This window comes from Chelonoidis abingdonii, chromosome 8 (genome assembly GCF_003597395.2).
Source record: "Chelonoidis abingdonii isolate Lonesome George chromosome 8, CheloAbing_2.0, whole genome shotgun sequence".
In the NCBI taxonomy this organism is placed as follows: Eukaryota; Metazoa; Chordata; order Testudines; family Testudinidae; genus Chelonoidis; species Chelonoidis abingdonii.
Genome location: NC_133776.1, coordinates 38,108,322 through 38,124,459, shown reverse-complemented (window position 1 = coordinate 38,124,459; position 16,138 = coordinate 38,108,322). Strand labels below are relative to the sequence as shown.

The 16,138-nt window shown below is 39.7% G+C and overlaps 1 protein-coding gene across 1 annotated transcript; it reads right to left on the bottom strand.

Moving 5' to 3' along the window:
• Nucleotides 1–441: 441 nt before the first annotated feature.
• Nucleotides 442–6,299, bottom strand: SCG2 (secretogranin II). Its single transcript, XM_032786479.2, has 2 exons — nt 6,188–6,299; nt 442–2,747 (listed from the first exon to the last, which is right to left on the bottom strand). Exons 1-2 carry the CDS (start codon nt 6,297–6,299, stop codon nt 859–861), a joined length of 2,001 nt encoding a protein of 666 aa, XP_032642370.1. The 3' UTR covers nt 442–858.
• Nucleotides 6,300–16,138: the final 9,839 nt, after the last annotated feature.

Below are 16,138 nucleotides of genomic sequence, written 5' to 3'. Positions count from 1 at the left end.
TTGCTAGGATTACTAAAACTACTTGCCGGAGCTTTCCCTTTCCTGCTTGAATGTAGAACTGTCAGGAAAAGTTTGGGTTTCACTTGGTTTTGTATATTTTATAAGCTTCCAGTGCAGTGTGTCTTTTCTGCTGAATAGATCAGCCTCCCCTAGATTCATAACCAATCATCTTATGTGGCCAGATTTTCAAAAGATTCCACGCAGCCTCAGCTTAAATGATACCAGGAGAACTGCAATTGCTCAGCACCTTCACCAATCGGGCCAGTACATGACTGTATAACCCAAAAGGCCAGAAATATTTTCTGCTGAGTAATTTCAAAAAATCAGTTAAAGCTAGGAAGATTGGATATCAAAGTGAAAAATGCTTTCTCCTAAAAATCACATTCTCTCAACTGTCAGAAAGAAACACAGTCTATTCTCCAGAAATAATATTTATTCATCAACAATAAAACACAGAATAGAAAAAGCCTTATAAATAAAACTATATATATGCTGTATTTTTATTCAGTACTCCACAAAAAAACACTACAGACAGTAACAAAATAATTGAATTAATTTAAAAAACTTCAAATATGACGGCACTGTTAATTTATCATGTTTTATCAACAATGCAATGGTCATTTGTTTACATATTACAATTTTACTAAAATTCGTAACCCTGCTCCTTAAAACAATTGAACCAATTTGTTACTTGAGCCAAGATTTATAACATATATGTATATCCATAAACAATAACAACGCTGAGAAAGTTATGCAGACTGTTCAACGGTAACTGCAAGTTGTTTGGGGGGGGTGGAAATCACAAATGAACTGGGGTAAAAATCAAAACATTGCAGAAAAATGATATTTGGGTAACAATTACATATTTTCCATTGCCCTTTTAGTAATGTGATCTCTTCCTTTGTCTGATTGCTCCTGGTTTAGGTACTCTAGCACCTTCACTAGCATATCTTCATCCAGATACTGCCTGTTTTGTGTGTCATCATTATTCCGAGCCATGGACAGCCTTTTGCTGAGTGAGACTAGTTTATCAGATTCTTGTGGTCCCAGCTGATTTAGATGTTCTTTGATTGCTTGCTCAAGTTGATCGTCTTCCTGTAGATCATTTTCAGATGAAACTGGGACTGGAACACTTTTCAGCTGGTTTGTATTCATAACTTCAGGGTATTTTGCCAACATATTTGCCAAGTAATCTGCTAGTTCTTCATCTCTTTCATTTAGTTTTTCGTATTCTATTTGTCGTCTTTCCAAATCATTAATCCAAGGAGCTTTAGGCAGTTGATGTCCTTTAGGTCTTCTGGGAATGTAGGAAAGTCTTGGCAAACTGTTCTCTTCATTAAACTGATTTACAAAGTAAGAGGTTTTCTGATTAGCTAAATTATCAGTCCCTAAAAGATTGACAATATCTTCAATATTGAGGTCTTCAACTAGATTATCTGGCATAACATTAATTGGCTGCTTCATGTAACCATTTTTAGGGTTCATTTTATTTTTAAATCTATCTGTGTGGTCTAGATTATTTTCAGAGATGTCATCCTCAAGATCTTCTGGGAGCTCTGGTTCTTGCTCTGTCTCCACCCTTTCACTCTGCTGCTGCTTTTCTCCAGTTTTCAACATGTCTAGTAAATCCTCTGGAGGGATTTGTAAATTCCTTGAGATTTCTATTAGTTGAGAGATAGACTGAGGATCAAGTTTTTCCAAAAATATACCTGCCGTTTTTTCTTCATGTCCAGTCCTTAACCTGCCATTTCCAATATTGCTCATCAGCCTCTTCAGATAATAATTCATTAGCTTTGTAATGTCATCTGACATTTGATCTTTACTGTCTCTCCCCATTTCATCCTCCAGGAAGCCTTGATTTCCTGATCTCTTCATTTCATCATCAATCACTTCTTCATTTTTATCAATTTCCTCTTTATGATCTTTTATCTCTTCTTGCGTTTGGCTTTCCACTTTTTCCTCTATTGGATTCCAGTCTTCTCCTCCCACTACATCTTCATAAGCAATATTATTCACTTTATATACATCATCTTCATCTTCTGTGTACAATTTTTGATTCTCATCCAGCCTCTCTTTTTTGTGATTATTTGGTCCCGTCATTCTCCCCAGCTCCTGAAAGACAGACTCCAAAGTAGCAAGGCTTTGGGGTGTATATTGTTCTTCTACTATTTCATTGGTGCGCTTGAAAGGACTGTCTCTTGAACTTTCTTCATCATGTGCATGTGGCATTTTGATAAATTTGTGTCGTTTCTCAGGCCACTTATAAGCCTCATAATCATCACTCACACCAGCTGGAAAGTTATCTGAACTCATAGTATATGGTTTATTTTCTTTTGATCCAGCCTTTGACTCTTTTTCTGTTTGCCTCAAGGCTTCCAACACTGACCTAACCCATTGAGACTCATCTTCAGTCAAAGAATCTCTTATATTATCTGCTAGGTGGCTCTGATCTTTGCTTTCTTTCTGCTGCAGAAGAAATGGGGCACCTTGATAAAAATTGTAATCTGGGCCATTTTCAGCCTTGTTAGCTTGTTTGCGGAGATTTTCTATATATTCCAAGGCTTTAATCATATCTGGGCTTGGGAGCCTTTGTAAATTTTTCACTAAGTAGTCTGGGTTTTTCTGAAGCAGCTGATAAGGTTCGATTGAAGCTGCATCAATACAACAGATTAGGACAAAGAAAAGGGTGAGAGAGAAGGCTGCTCCAAGCCAGCAGGTTTTAGCATCTGCCATGTTAGAAATCTTTCCTTAAAATAAAGAAAAGGGACAGTTAACATACAGAAATAGTTAGTAAATTGCAAAGCAACAACACATTTGAGATTGCTGCTTTGAACTGGAACTTTTGGTATTTATGTTTTTATTAATTATGAAAAGCAAATAGAATTCCCATATGATCCCTTTATGGCAACCCTAGATTTATTGTGAGTTTATCTGGAAGTCTTTCAGGTCATTCCTTTGACCTGGATACTGGAACCTATTGGTTTGAAATAATAAAACCACTGCATCTTCATACTATGGCACGTAAAAAGCCCCTCATAAAATTAATTTATATATAAAGGAGCTTGATTTTCCAATCTAAACAGAAAACCTAAATACTACATAGTTCATAAAACACCCATTTATGCATCTAGATACTGATTTGAGAATCAGCATTTGAAAATTTGGCCTAAAATATTAATACAAGCTTAGTGATAAACTGTACATAGAATCCTGTTGGCCAGTTGTCCAGTCTACTACACTGACTCGACTGAATAGTTTTATTCCAACGTGATAGAGTGGAGAATCTGGCCAATAAAATCATGAGGTGATTTTTGTGTTTACTTGTACGAACATTTTAAAAATATTAAAATATTCTCTTATGCTGCTTTTCAAAAATATTATTAATAAACCAGTTTGTTCATTTTTCCATAGGCAATGAGGAAAGCTGAGACCCTTTGTGGGTTAATCTATTCTGTCCCTTAAGGGTATTATCTCTTGATGTTTTTAAATGGACTTGGTCAGGCCCAGACTGAGTGGCAATTTCTTCTGTGGTGGCTAAACAGTCTTTCACTTTTGCTTTGAAATGAAAATGGGTGTTTTGTCATTCACTTCAAACAAGTAGGGTGGATACACATGTAGAATCTTGGCATTACGGGCCTAATTCTCTGATGGGTGAAACTCCATGAGCTAGTGGAGGTGCACTGCACCAGAGAATTTTGCTCTATAAAAAACAGAAGTAAAATAAGTGAAAATATTATACCCATCATCATATTAGTAACACAGTCATGCCATTGCAACATTTGAAAATATTTCTATAAAAGGCCCAATCCTTCAAGGTGCTGAGCGTTCTCAGCACCAACTGAGTTTAAAGACTCCACTTCCAGGAGATGCTTAGCACCTCACAGGACTTGGCTATAACAATTACTAGCCTATTGTACCTAATTCAATTATATTATTCCATCTGTCATGAATAAAGTACAGTAAGTGAGAAAAATGGTAAGGATAGAAAAAAAACACTGAACTTAATTGACTTATTTTGTTTCATTCACTTTTCCCATGAGCCTATAGAAATATCTTGGTAAGATGTTAGTGATTCATACTAGTAGAAGGACCTACATAGACTAGAATTTACCCCTGGCTATAACAGTGGAAATGTTCTCTTCAGTTCACACATAGGATTTCCATTCAGATGATTCTTTATTGTAGTTTAACAAGAAATAATTTGACAAAATAAAGTAGCCTCAGTTACCCACAATTGCTTTTTTTCCCTTCCATGTCTGCAGCAAATTATCATTGTGAATATCAACTATTTTATCCAATCAAGTATTAATACTCCGGAATGGATTATTTCAGAGCAATCAATTACACCATCTCTTTTTATACTTAAACAAAAGCAAAAGAACCCTGAATCTTCTGTTATGGAAAAGGCTTTAGCTTTGAAAGGGATAAAATCAGTCCAAAAAACCCACAAAACCCTGCACAGTTACAATTTTTATGTTGATTAGAACCTATAGTTGCAATAGAATGAAGCCAATGTTTTTCAGTGGAGAAGTTGGTTACTGATTAATCTTTAGTTTATTAATAAATAAAATACTATGAATTTTCAGTTGCTGAAAAATTATTTCATAATAATAGATCTAGATCTTCCAGGTAAAACAGTCCACTAAAATCCTCCCTCTGATGAAGATGATTAATTCAGCCTCTGACAAGTACATGCTGTTTATATAGTATTATATCCTCCGTAAAACTTAGGAAAATCTAAGTAAAATCATGAAAGAGATAAACACAGGCAAAGTTTAGACTGGCATTCTGGTAGCATTTTATTTAAAAAATATTTCATTTTGAGAGATGATATCTTATGAATTCCTTTCTGAATATTTCATATGCACGTCTGTCTGGATCAGTTTCACTTCTGATTCATTGGTAGATGATATTTGAAATATTTGAAAAGAACAGTTGAATATAATTTGTTTTAAAACCTCCAAAACTAGATTACAAAAATCAGTTCATTAAATGTAATACCTTATTTAGGGAAAATAGGCTCCTCCCCAATCCTAATTTATAAATGTGAGAAAAATAGAGTACGTTTTTCATGATATCAAATCTATAAAAAACATTCTTTCTTATTCTTTTTAAAGCATATTACAATAAAACAGCTGTTTTCCCAACAGCTGTAGAATTGTGGTGCTAGTCTGTATTGTGCAATCTGTCCTGTTAGCACCTAACAAAGAGAGATGCCATCTCTTACCCAGACTGCTGTCCATCAAATTAAGTAGTCAGCATTTGTAAAATGAGGGGATTGAGTTCTCAGTGTAATGTGTACTGTCAAAGGAAATGCAGACAGGGGGTCTTCTGTGAAGAGACAAACAACCAAAACCAAAATTCCCTTTCTGGGGTGTTTCCATGGCAGCATATTTCCCGTTGAGCCCTTTCCTATAGATTCACATGGTGCTCTGTTGGGAATATAATATTTCCAATTGAAATTTTGCATGAAAACTCATCAGCTTTCCTGTGGAACTCACACAGAATTCATAATGCTCTGTGAACTACAGCAGGAATCCCTATGGGAGTTGTCCCTAAGGAAAATGTGAAAATGCAACACACCCTCTTCATCATTTGTTTGCTTTTTGAGCAATTAAAAATGGTTGCAGTTAATTAGCTTTCTTAAAAGTTTGTCTTATTGCTATTATACAAATTAGGGGTCATATTAAGATTAATTTTAATATTTTCTAAATCAAGTGGTTTTTAAATTGCATACTTGATTGTTTAGATGGGTGGAAGATTAATTGAACTGTACATGTATCCAAGGCAACCTTTTATTTTATACAGTTATTTTAAACATCAGTGAACCATTGAGAGTGAACGAAATCAGAAAGAGAAACATTAAATGATGTTTGATAGCTTCAACGAACAAATGAAGCTGATGTCAAATTGTAATCACTAGCTGTAGAACCATTAACTTATCCCACTTATTCAGTATTTTAATTATGTCCTTTTAATTGTTTTTAAATCCATATCTAAATCATAGGTAAGAAATAAAAAAGAGAAAGATTCATCCATCTGGAAAACACTATTTTATGCTAAACGAAGTGCATCAGGTTGGTCCCTAATTGTGCTGGTTTCCTAGTGTGGAGTGGAATGGGAAAAGCTCTGAACAAAGAACTTTACATTCAGTTTTTGAAACTACAAAGAAAAAAAGCTCCCTTACCTGTGTGACAGACAGCAGAGCGAACCCAAAGCATGAGCGTTCTTGTCTTTTTGCTGCGAGTTTGTGGACTGTTTTCAGCACTAGGACAGCTCCCTCTGCTTATACTGTACATCACCTGACTCTGCACTGCCACATTGACGTCACCTCACCCAGTCACAAACCACAAGCACGGCGGGGCTGTTGAGAGAATGCTGGAGAAAAATAAGTTTGGGCTATTTTTGAGATAATTCTTCTGTACAATTATGCCCTCTGTCTGCCTCTAGAGAACACTACAGATTTCATAGGATCAAAAAGACTCAGGGCCAAGGAGACCTTCTGAATACAAGAGACAAAAACACTGGGAAAAAACCCTCAACAAAAATTTAAAAAAACTACAGTGAAGATTCTGTTATCTGCATGCAATTAATAGACTGCATCGTGACTTTCAGTGCCTGGCACCCTCTTTGAGAATACCAGCCAAAATGATTAAGAAATTATTTTTCTAATCTAATACAATAATAAATGCTTTCAGTTTATAAAGTCAGCATACATCTACCCCAGCTTTTAAACTGTGTACAGCCCCTACCATGTATGTGGAAAGAGCCCACCTTACTGTTTCCAGTTTGATTTCAATAGGCCCACACAGGTGACTGGACTACACGTGCAAAGACTGGACAGCAAAGTAGGAATACGTGAGTTTTATAAAGCATGTACACTGCTGGCCAAGGATTAGGACATGGTATGAAAGGGCCCACATGATACACAGGGTCAGACTATCTATTTCCCAGTTTTGCATATGCCTTTCCTGTGGGCCACTGTGCCTCTCAGGAGCTGACCCTCCACAGTTTGATTGGGATTTTCAGAGGTACTTCAACAGGCCATCGTGGAACATTCATGAAACTCCCACTTAATCTCATAAGAGTCAATCCTGCCATTCCCATCTCCCTCTAAGCTGTCATAGAAGTCCCCACTCCCTCAAAAAAAGGCAGAGGTGAGGGAAATACACAGGCACGAAAGAGTGTTTCTACACTGCCTGCATATTGTGTGCACTGTGGGGGAGGTGGTGTAGACATTCCACTACACTAATTCACTGGCCAAAGCCTCTTCATAGAACTGCAGAGTACAATGCAGTTTCTATTGCATACCATCATAACAGAATGGCTTTTGGCTTCAGGATCGAACAAAAGTGCAGGACTAGGTCTCCCACTCTGTCCTGCTTTTGTTTCCTTCTAGGTGCAGAAGTGGGTAGGAAAGGCTCACACTTCTCCCGCCCAAGTATTAACATATTGACATGTAAACAATGATGTGTCATTTTAGTAAACGCTACACTCAGGTATCAGCCTACCAAAGCTTGTACATATAGGCAATAGGACAAAGCTTGGCTATAAATCAGAAAGCACAAAATATAATGCACGAGTAAAAGCCATTCCCTGAACTGCTGTTCTGGATGTTACTGAATTCCTTCTACTTCCTTTCTATTTCATAATGGTGAGTTTGCTTCAGCTACTCCCTTTCCCCTAAATAAATCTTTCTTGACAATTCTGACCTTTTACAGCACTAAATGAAAAACTAGGATGAATGCCCCTTCCAAACCAATAAATATTACTAAATTAAATTGTCATAAGAAAGAGAAAGGCAGAGAAAAACTCTACCCTGAAACCATCCACCCACCATCTACACTCATTGCATTTAGTGTACTTGACATGGACCTCTAAAAGGTGTAACAGTCCTCTCTTCCTTTTCACCTAACAAAATACTAGAGTAAAATACAAGGCCGTGCTGTGTCTGGTCCCTGTACAGATACACAAGGGAGAGCCTTTTTTCCCCATTGCGTTCCCTATTCTGGATCTGGTCAAAATCCAGCACTTTCTGCTAAGACCTCAACCCAAATGGTGAGGAAGGGACAAGGAGCACTGTGGCCCTTTGCAGCTTCCCTGCTGATAGGAGAGCGACAACGATTCAGTTGCAATGTACACAAAAGTGATTTTCCTCATTTGAGATGTTTGACGTGTGCTGTGTAGCTTGTTGGTTCTCTGCTTTACAGACTGCTGAGCACAGTGTTGTGAGGCCTATTTCCCCCACACAGTCCAGCTAAGTTGTGGCCTGGATTAAGCAACTGCGGAATGGATTGCCGAATACAATACACCCTGTCTCACTCAGCATGGACTCTTCACTCTCAAGAGGCGACAGTTACAGGTACAACTCCTCCAACATCTTGAAGAATACTTTGAGGCATTAGCCTTCTCTAAGACATATTTCCCACTGCAGCAAAGCCACTCTGTACTGCAATAATTCTACAGTGGCACTGAAGTCCTATTAGCCAAACATAATCTTTGTTCTTTTCAGTTACACAATTATATCCTTGTCCCCTGAGTTATCAGTAGCATGGATAACCTTAACCTGCTCTCTTGAAACTCTAGTGATAGGACCAGCATCATTCACTGGTTTTGGAAATATATCAATTACCGTAGCTGTCATCCAGCCTTTTCCTTCCTCAAGATGTCAGTCATTCAGGGCCTCTAAATCATGTCTCTCCTTATACCACTTACTCTGAGTTGAAATCAGTGGACACTAGGCTAAGTGTCTAAGAACCTTTGTGAGTCTGGGCCTGTGGCCCCAGTGTTGTAGGATGTTGAGTGTCTGTAAAGTCTCCACTTCTATTGAAGTCAATGGTACTACATGCATGAGCAAGGGTTTCAGGACTCCCATTCCATTCTATGGCCATGGGTAGGATAAACATACATTGTACCAGCCTGAAGTCCCTTACTAAGTAATCACGTCTTGACAGAGTTTTCCAGAAGCATTTTAGCCATATTATGCTCTCCACTACTCTTGGGGAAAAATCACAATAGTCAAATCCAATGTTTTAAAAATGCTGTGTCTTTATGGTGTGTTCTGTAGCGTAGATAGAGTTTAAGTGAGAGCCCCAGATGTACATCCATTAATATAGTAAGTACAGTAACTCCTTACTTAAAGTCATCCCAGTTAATGTTGTTTCGTTGCTGATCAATTAGGGAACATGCTTGTTTAAAGTTGTGCAGTGCTCCCTTCTAATATCGTTTGGCAGCTGGCTGCTTTAGCCACTGCTTGCAGGATGAACAGCCCGTTGCAGCTAGCTGGTGAGGGCTTGGAACCAGAGTGGACCGGCAGCTCCCCTATCAATCAGCTCCCCACTCCTCTAAGTTCCCTGTGCAGCAGCTTCCCAGTAGGCTATCAATTGCTGACGGTTCAGCTGTCCCTCCCCCCCACTGCCCTCTGCCTTGGAGCTGCTCCCTGAGACTCCTGCTTGCTGTGCAGGGGGGAGGGGAAGAAGAGGGGGACTGTCAGGGTGTCCCCCCCACTCCTGCACCCCGCTTTCCCCATCTTCCATAGAGCAGGGGGGACACACGACAGGGCTCAGGACGGAAGGAGTTTGCTGGCAGCAGCTGTGGTCTCAACAAGCTGATCTAATTAACAAGGCAGTGTACTTAAGAATAGGGTCAGCATACTTAAAGGGGAAATGCATATCTCTCTCTCACACACAAAGTGTGTGTTTCTGTCTCTGTCTGCGATGCTATCTCCCCTCCCTCCATTCCTGCTGCCTTGTAGAATGTGAGAGTTAACCTTGGAGGGCTCAGCCAATTGCTAGTTCATCATTTAGCAGTAAGGCATTCTCTAGGAAATATCCCACCCTCTGACTCCTCCACCTCAACCAAGCTTCACAATCATCATCACTGTGTACCAATATTAAATTGTTTGTTTAAAACTTATACTGTGTGTGTATATATATAGTCTCTTGTCTGGCAAAAAAAATTTCCCTGGAACCTAACCCTCTCATTTACATTAATTCTTATGGGGAAATTGGATTCACTTAACATCGTTTTGCTTAAAGTCACATTTTTCAGGAACATAACTACAATGTTAAGTGCGGGATTACTGTAAAGTCTCCACCCTACCTGGCTTTGCTTGAAGTAAAAGCTAAGATACTCAGAACCTTGTGTATGAATTTGAGAGTAAACTTTAAAAAGAGATTTTATGTCACATGTTAGGGGAAAAATCCCCTCTTTTTTCTTTTTAAACAAAACCAAAATGACTTCAGATTACGAGTGTCCTGTATAGCACCACCAAGGTGGTAAGACTGGAGAGGGGGGAAAACCAAAATTTGGAAGCACTGCTGCTGGAAAACAAGTGAGAGACAGCATGGTCTAGAGGGTTGGGAGTCAGAATATCTAGGTTCTATTATGTCAGCCCCTGACTTGCCAGTTGACCTTGGCCAAGGCTCTTCCCCTCTCTGTGCTCAGGTTACCTTTCTCACACTTTCTCTATTTTGTCTATTCAGACTAAGCTCTTAGTGTCCGGATCCATCTCTCACAATGTGTATGCACAACCTGTAGCACAATGGGGCCCTGACCTGGGGTGGTGTAAATGATAAACAACAACTGACAGCATGCTTATTTGCTGATGTAACTATATTTTCCAACACCAAAGTAATTTGCAGTTTGTGAAGAGTTAACCTCAATCTATTTCCTAGTTCATATAATTCGTGTCAACAAAGGTCAGTGCTGCTTAAAAATAAAATGGGATTGTGTCAATACTGAAGTAAATTGGATTTTTGTTGTCACTCTCTCCCGCTGGCAACTAAAAATAATTTACTGTAAATGCATAGTTTATATGCAGTCACAACATTTTGAAATTGCTTTCTTATCTGACATCAATATCCATAACATCTTTTCTTCTGGGGATAGGGGAAATGGAGCTTTTTCTTAACTCAGAAAATGTCTGTCATTGTAGAAAGAAGTTGGTCTGATAAAAGATATTACCTCACCCACCTAGTCTCTCTAATTGCAGCCATGGATATTTTATGAAATACATACATTTGATATCAAACTTTAGTCCTCTCTTGGACCACTTATTTCCTGCACATGGTTGGTGCTCGAAAGATCAGACCTATTTGTATGCAAATCTCTCTGACCTCAACAAACTTTGTTCAGAATAAAAGGCCCACATTTCATTGTCTGATTCAGACAGAAAAACAATAAAAGAACAAGTTAAGGAAAAAGTTAGTGCTTTGCTGGTTTCAGGTTGTAAGGACAATCCTGAAGGACCAAAGAGGCAGAGTAGGGCAAGCGTCTCTGGGAGTCCTAGATCAATGGGAGACATTTTCTCACTGCAACAGGATTCAATAGGTTCAAAGCCAGCCTGGTCAACATGCCTCACTGATCAGCTAGCGCTCATTCCACAGGGACACTTCTAGAACACAGGTCTCTGGGAATAGCAAAATCCACTTGCATCCAATGTTTACGTGTTAAGGATCTTACTCTGCTTGAATTTAAAAAAAGAAGCGTAACTCTGACTTCTGATACATGGATGAACACCTACCGCAACTACACTGACCTCATAGTCCTTTCCTCTCGGATATTGTCCTGAGCACCTAACTCTGTTTTGTTTTTCTGGTGTAAATCATGAGTAACTCCCATGGAATTACATCAGTTAAACTGGGGTAAGCAAGATCAGAAAATCAAGCCCTGTGTGAAGTGCAAGCTCTCGTGTCCTAAAGACAATGGGAAATGTCTGTCCTCATATACACATAAGTAACTTCAACTACCAGCGGTGGGCTCTCCCCTTGTCTGGTTGTGACTGTTACAGGGCAAGTTGTCTAATCATTTCGTTTGGGAGGGGTTGTTTTGTTTTGCTTTTAATCTTAAACTCAGGCAGCTGAGCATTCCTGAATTCATAGCTCCTCCATTATTCTCTTATGGCCCTTTGGTATTTTCCCTGGTGATGTCTTATCTCTGGCCAGGTCTACACGAAGCGCGAAAATCGATTTTAGATACGCAATTTCAGCTACGAGAATAGCGTAGCTGAAATCGATTATCTAAAATCGATGTACTCACCCGTCTTCACCGCGCGGGATCGATGTGCGCGGCTCGCCATGTCAATTCCGGAACTCCGTTGGTTTTGGTGGAGTTCCGGAATCGATGTAAGCGCGCTCAGGGATTGATATATCGCGTCTAGATGAGACACGATATATCGATCCCCCAGCAATCGATTGTAACGCGCCGATACGGCGCGTCGTATAGACGTGGCCTCAGTCACTGTTTCATTTCCTGCTCATTTCCTAGCATCCTTTGATTTAATTCTGTGTGATCAGACAGAATAATATCACGCAGAGAAACTGAGCACATATAATAGTCATACAAAACAATACAGCTCTCTAGCTCATTCTCCACAATGGTTTAGTTCAGAATTTTGCTCAAAGAGTTTGATTTCTTCAATGCTTCCTTGCCTTTGTTGCTTAGGAACCAAGATCACTCCCACAACAGGAATCTACAAAACAGTAACAGACTAGCCAAGATGGAGTATTTGCATATCAGAACAATAGTTTCATAGAACCTGCCTCTACTCCCACAACCCCGTCCTGTGGCACCAACATGCCCAGGGAGCTGAACAGAAAATCAAACACCAGAGAATAACATATTCAAACCCAAATAGAGATAGAATAAGATTATTGGAAAGAGAAGTCCAACACCATGACCAATGAGTGCCCATGATTATTTTTATTTTAAGCATTGGAGAGGATTCAGGCAAGGTAGAGTTCTAGGAGACGTGCTTCGTATGCTAGGGACTGTCACAATGAAACCTCAGCACCTTCCCACTCCAGGTGACGATTGGGATAAGACTATTTTTATGTAGTTAGAGCACTATTACATTACTACCTAGGGACACAAATAGAGAGGAAGGCTCCATTGTGCTGGGCACAGTGACTTGCCCAAAGCCAGTAGCCAATATTCCTGAGTTTTAGTCCAGTGCTTGATCCACTAGACAATACTGTCTCTTGGGGCCCAATTGTTGCCTTATGGCTCCTTTGTATCAGTTTGAACTCCAGGACCCATGTGTTCAAACTCAATGTGTTTGAGAGGGCATCTGTTTTCAAAAGGCTCTGAATACATACTAACCTGAGTTACTGCAGTGTACACCAGAAGTAATCCCACTGAATTTGATGATCTTTTTCACTACCATAATGGATCAGGATCTAGACCCCTTAGTTTTCCCCCTCCTATACCACTTCACAACGCTCATGCTTCTCTTGTATTCATAGTTGGGGAACATCCATCCTGGGGGTGGTGCCAAAGCATCTCAATTTGTCTAGCTATACGGACAGGGCTTTCTGTGATAACATAAGGTGCAATTGCTAAAAACAGTGGGTGAAATCTTCAGCTGGCGTAAACTGCCCCGCTCCATGATGTCAAGTCAATGTGTCAAGTTCATGATGGTGTAACTCCTTTGAAGGCAAGAAAATTAATACAGTTACACCATGAATTAATTTAGCCAACCAATCCAAATCCCCATCAGATTCAAATGCACCAACAATTGAAGCATTTGTCAATTAAGGTAGCTTGCTATTGAGTGTGTGTGGGGAGCACCTTTCATGATTTTAGTGTTACTCCTTTCTCTGACTCCAGTACCAACCCTCTGCTGCATGATAGCCAACATCTGAAGCTATGCAAGTCAGCTTCCTTTGTGCTGAATGTTCTTGCTTAATTTACATCCATACACCATTCCTGAAATGAGATGGTCAAATAGCATGCACAACAATCTCTTCTTCCAGTTTCTAGGGAGTAGGTCTGGATCAGAAATTGACTTTAATCAGAGACCAGGGCTCAGAGCAAAGTTGCTTGTTGATCTCACTACTCCCTCGCCCCCAAAACTGCATCTACATGGAACCTTGTGTAACCCAAAAACTAAATAAATACACAGCACATCTTCCCAAGAGTCAGTCCCTAATTTTACAGCAGTACATTCAACTCAAATCAGACCTAACAGTGAGGCAAATCAGACCTAATCATACCTAACGGTGAGGCAGTTATATCAGTTTTTGCAGGACTTTTAGCAAAAACCAGGTCAGCACTGTCTTCTTGAGTCTGCAGACACCCAGAAACAATAAGCCCATTCCTTGGATCCAACTGAGCTGCCTCAGCCCCTGGCATAGGTTAGAGCTGATTTACACCAGGTGGTAATGGCCCTTAACTCCCAACCACCAATGAATCACCACAGCATTGCAAATAGGCCATATCTGAGGCCAGGTTCTGTGAGACGTGAACTATCCCCTTCATCTTAGCAGGAGGTGAAATCTGATGGCAAAATTTTCAGTTCATGAGCCAACTATTGATTATTTCACTATTGTTCAATGTGGTTAATGATTGCAGAATTTAGGGATGGATTAGAACTATTTGGTCGTCGATGTCTTGAGCCTGTGCCCATTTCAGTGAGTGGCAAAGCTACTTTTGACTTAAATGATACAAAATTAGGCCCTTAATTTGCTCGCTGCCAGTGGAGGTTTGTCTCTTACATGATTCCCTCCAAAGTTTTGTCCATTTCAATTATGGGGCTTCCACTAACTCTTTTGGGATACTTTTCCACACTGTGGAAGCAATTCATGATTTTATGCCTTCCCTCTTAGTTATAGCCCTTGCCTTGAACAGAGAAGCCAAAATGAGGTCAGCAGCCACCACAGAAGGGAGAAGGGGACACAGCCCACCACAAGAAGGAGAATATAAAGGAAACAGCAAAACCAACATGACTAGAGTTCCACTATTCTCTTCCAGTTCAGTCCCCGAGGTGGGTAATGTGTAAGGCAGAAAAACATTCTAACAAATTAAAATGTACCTTTTCTTTTAATTAGCAAAGTATTTTTATCCCCTTCCTGTTTCCTCCACCCCTCCCCCACCCCCAGTTGTTTAGATGCCCTCACAGGCATATGACATCATCTTCCAACATTTGGTGTAAAAATATCAATATCTGTTTTGCATAACTGCTATGAGTGAGTTACATTTACCAGTCAGCAAAGATCAAGAGTCTTCTGGAAGCTTGCTGGATCGAACTATAATGATTTCAGCACTGCTTTGCGTCAGACAGCTGAATTTAAAGTCAAAACACAGTGTCAGGGAATAAGACAATGAACGATTCTGAGTCATACTCTACTGAGGGTGAAGAGAACCGAATAATAGACAGCAAACATGAATGAAAGTGAATGTCTCATTTCAGTCATGCTGCCACTTCTTAAACTCAAAATAGGATTTATTTTTAGTCATCCGGAATGAAGAGGATTTCTTTGCACCTTGCCAAAGGAAGTTTAGAAAAGATTGTAATTACTGCGGGCCAGACTCTGATTTAATTAGCACCAAACAGAAAGTGGCTCTGTGTATTCAGAAAAGTTCTGCTGGTCGCTATTAACTCTTAATGATATTTCTTCATCCATCAACTTTAGCACAAATTGCACTTATTGGAGCTTTCAATGTTGTTCAAATGCAGCATGACCTAGTCCTGTCCCATCAATTCAGCCAGATGGGAAAACAAGTTGCAGACATACCAAAAGTTCAGCCAAAATTGAAAAATAAAATAATTTCAAGCAAATAAGGCTGCATACATCGTCACATGCTGGGTCACTGGAGAATCACCTAATGCAAGTGTTGACATGAACCAAACCTCAGACCTCTTCACTACAGTGGTGGTCACAAAGGGCAACATCAGATATTGAAGCCCCATTATTTCTGCTTTTCAGAATAAAGACAACAGACCAGGTGGTCTGACTCTGCTCTCACTCCCATTGGTGTAATTCTATTGACTTCAGTGGTGTTGTTTCCAATTTGGAATCCCTCCGAATGTAGATGCTTAAGGTTAATTAGAAAAATGTGGTCTTCCATTTAAGACTTTAGCCCAAGGCCACTGACCAAGTCTATGTCAGAGCTTGAATTAATCTCAGTACATTAAACCTCTCTAGGGACCTCAGAACCCCACCTTATTTAGGCAGTTGCAAAACTTTCTTATAAGTTACCAGCTAAGCAGAGCTCCCAGCACAAGGTACTGAACTCCATTTCTCCCACAGCAGGAGGATGCGGTTGCGGGGGACAGAACCTCCACATGCTTTACATAAAATGAGTCCATGTGGGGACTATGCCAAAGAACTAGCTTGCTAACCCACCCCTGACTCCT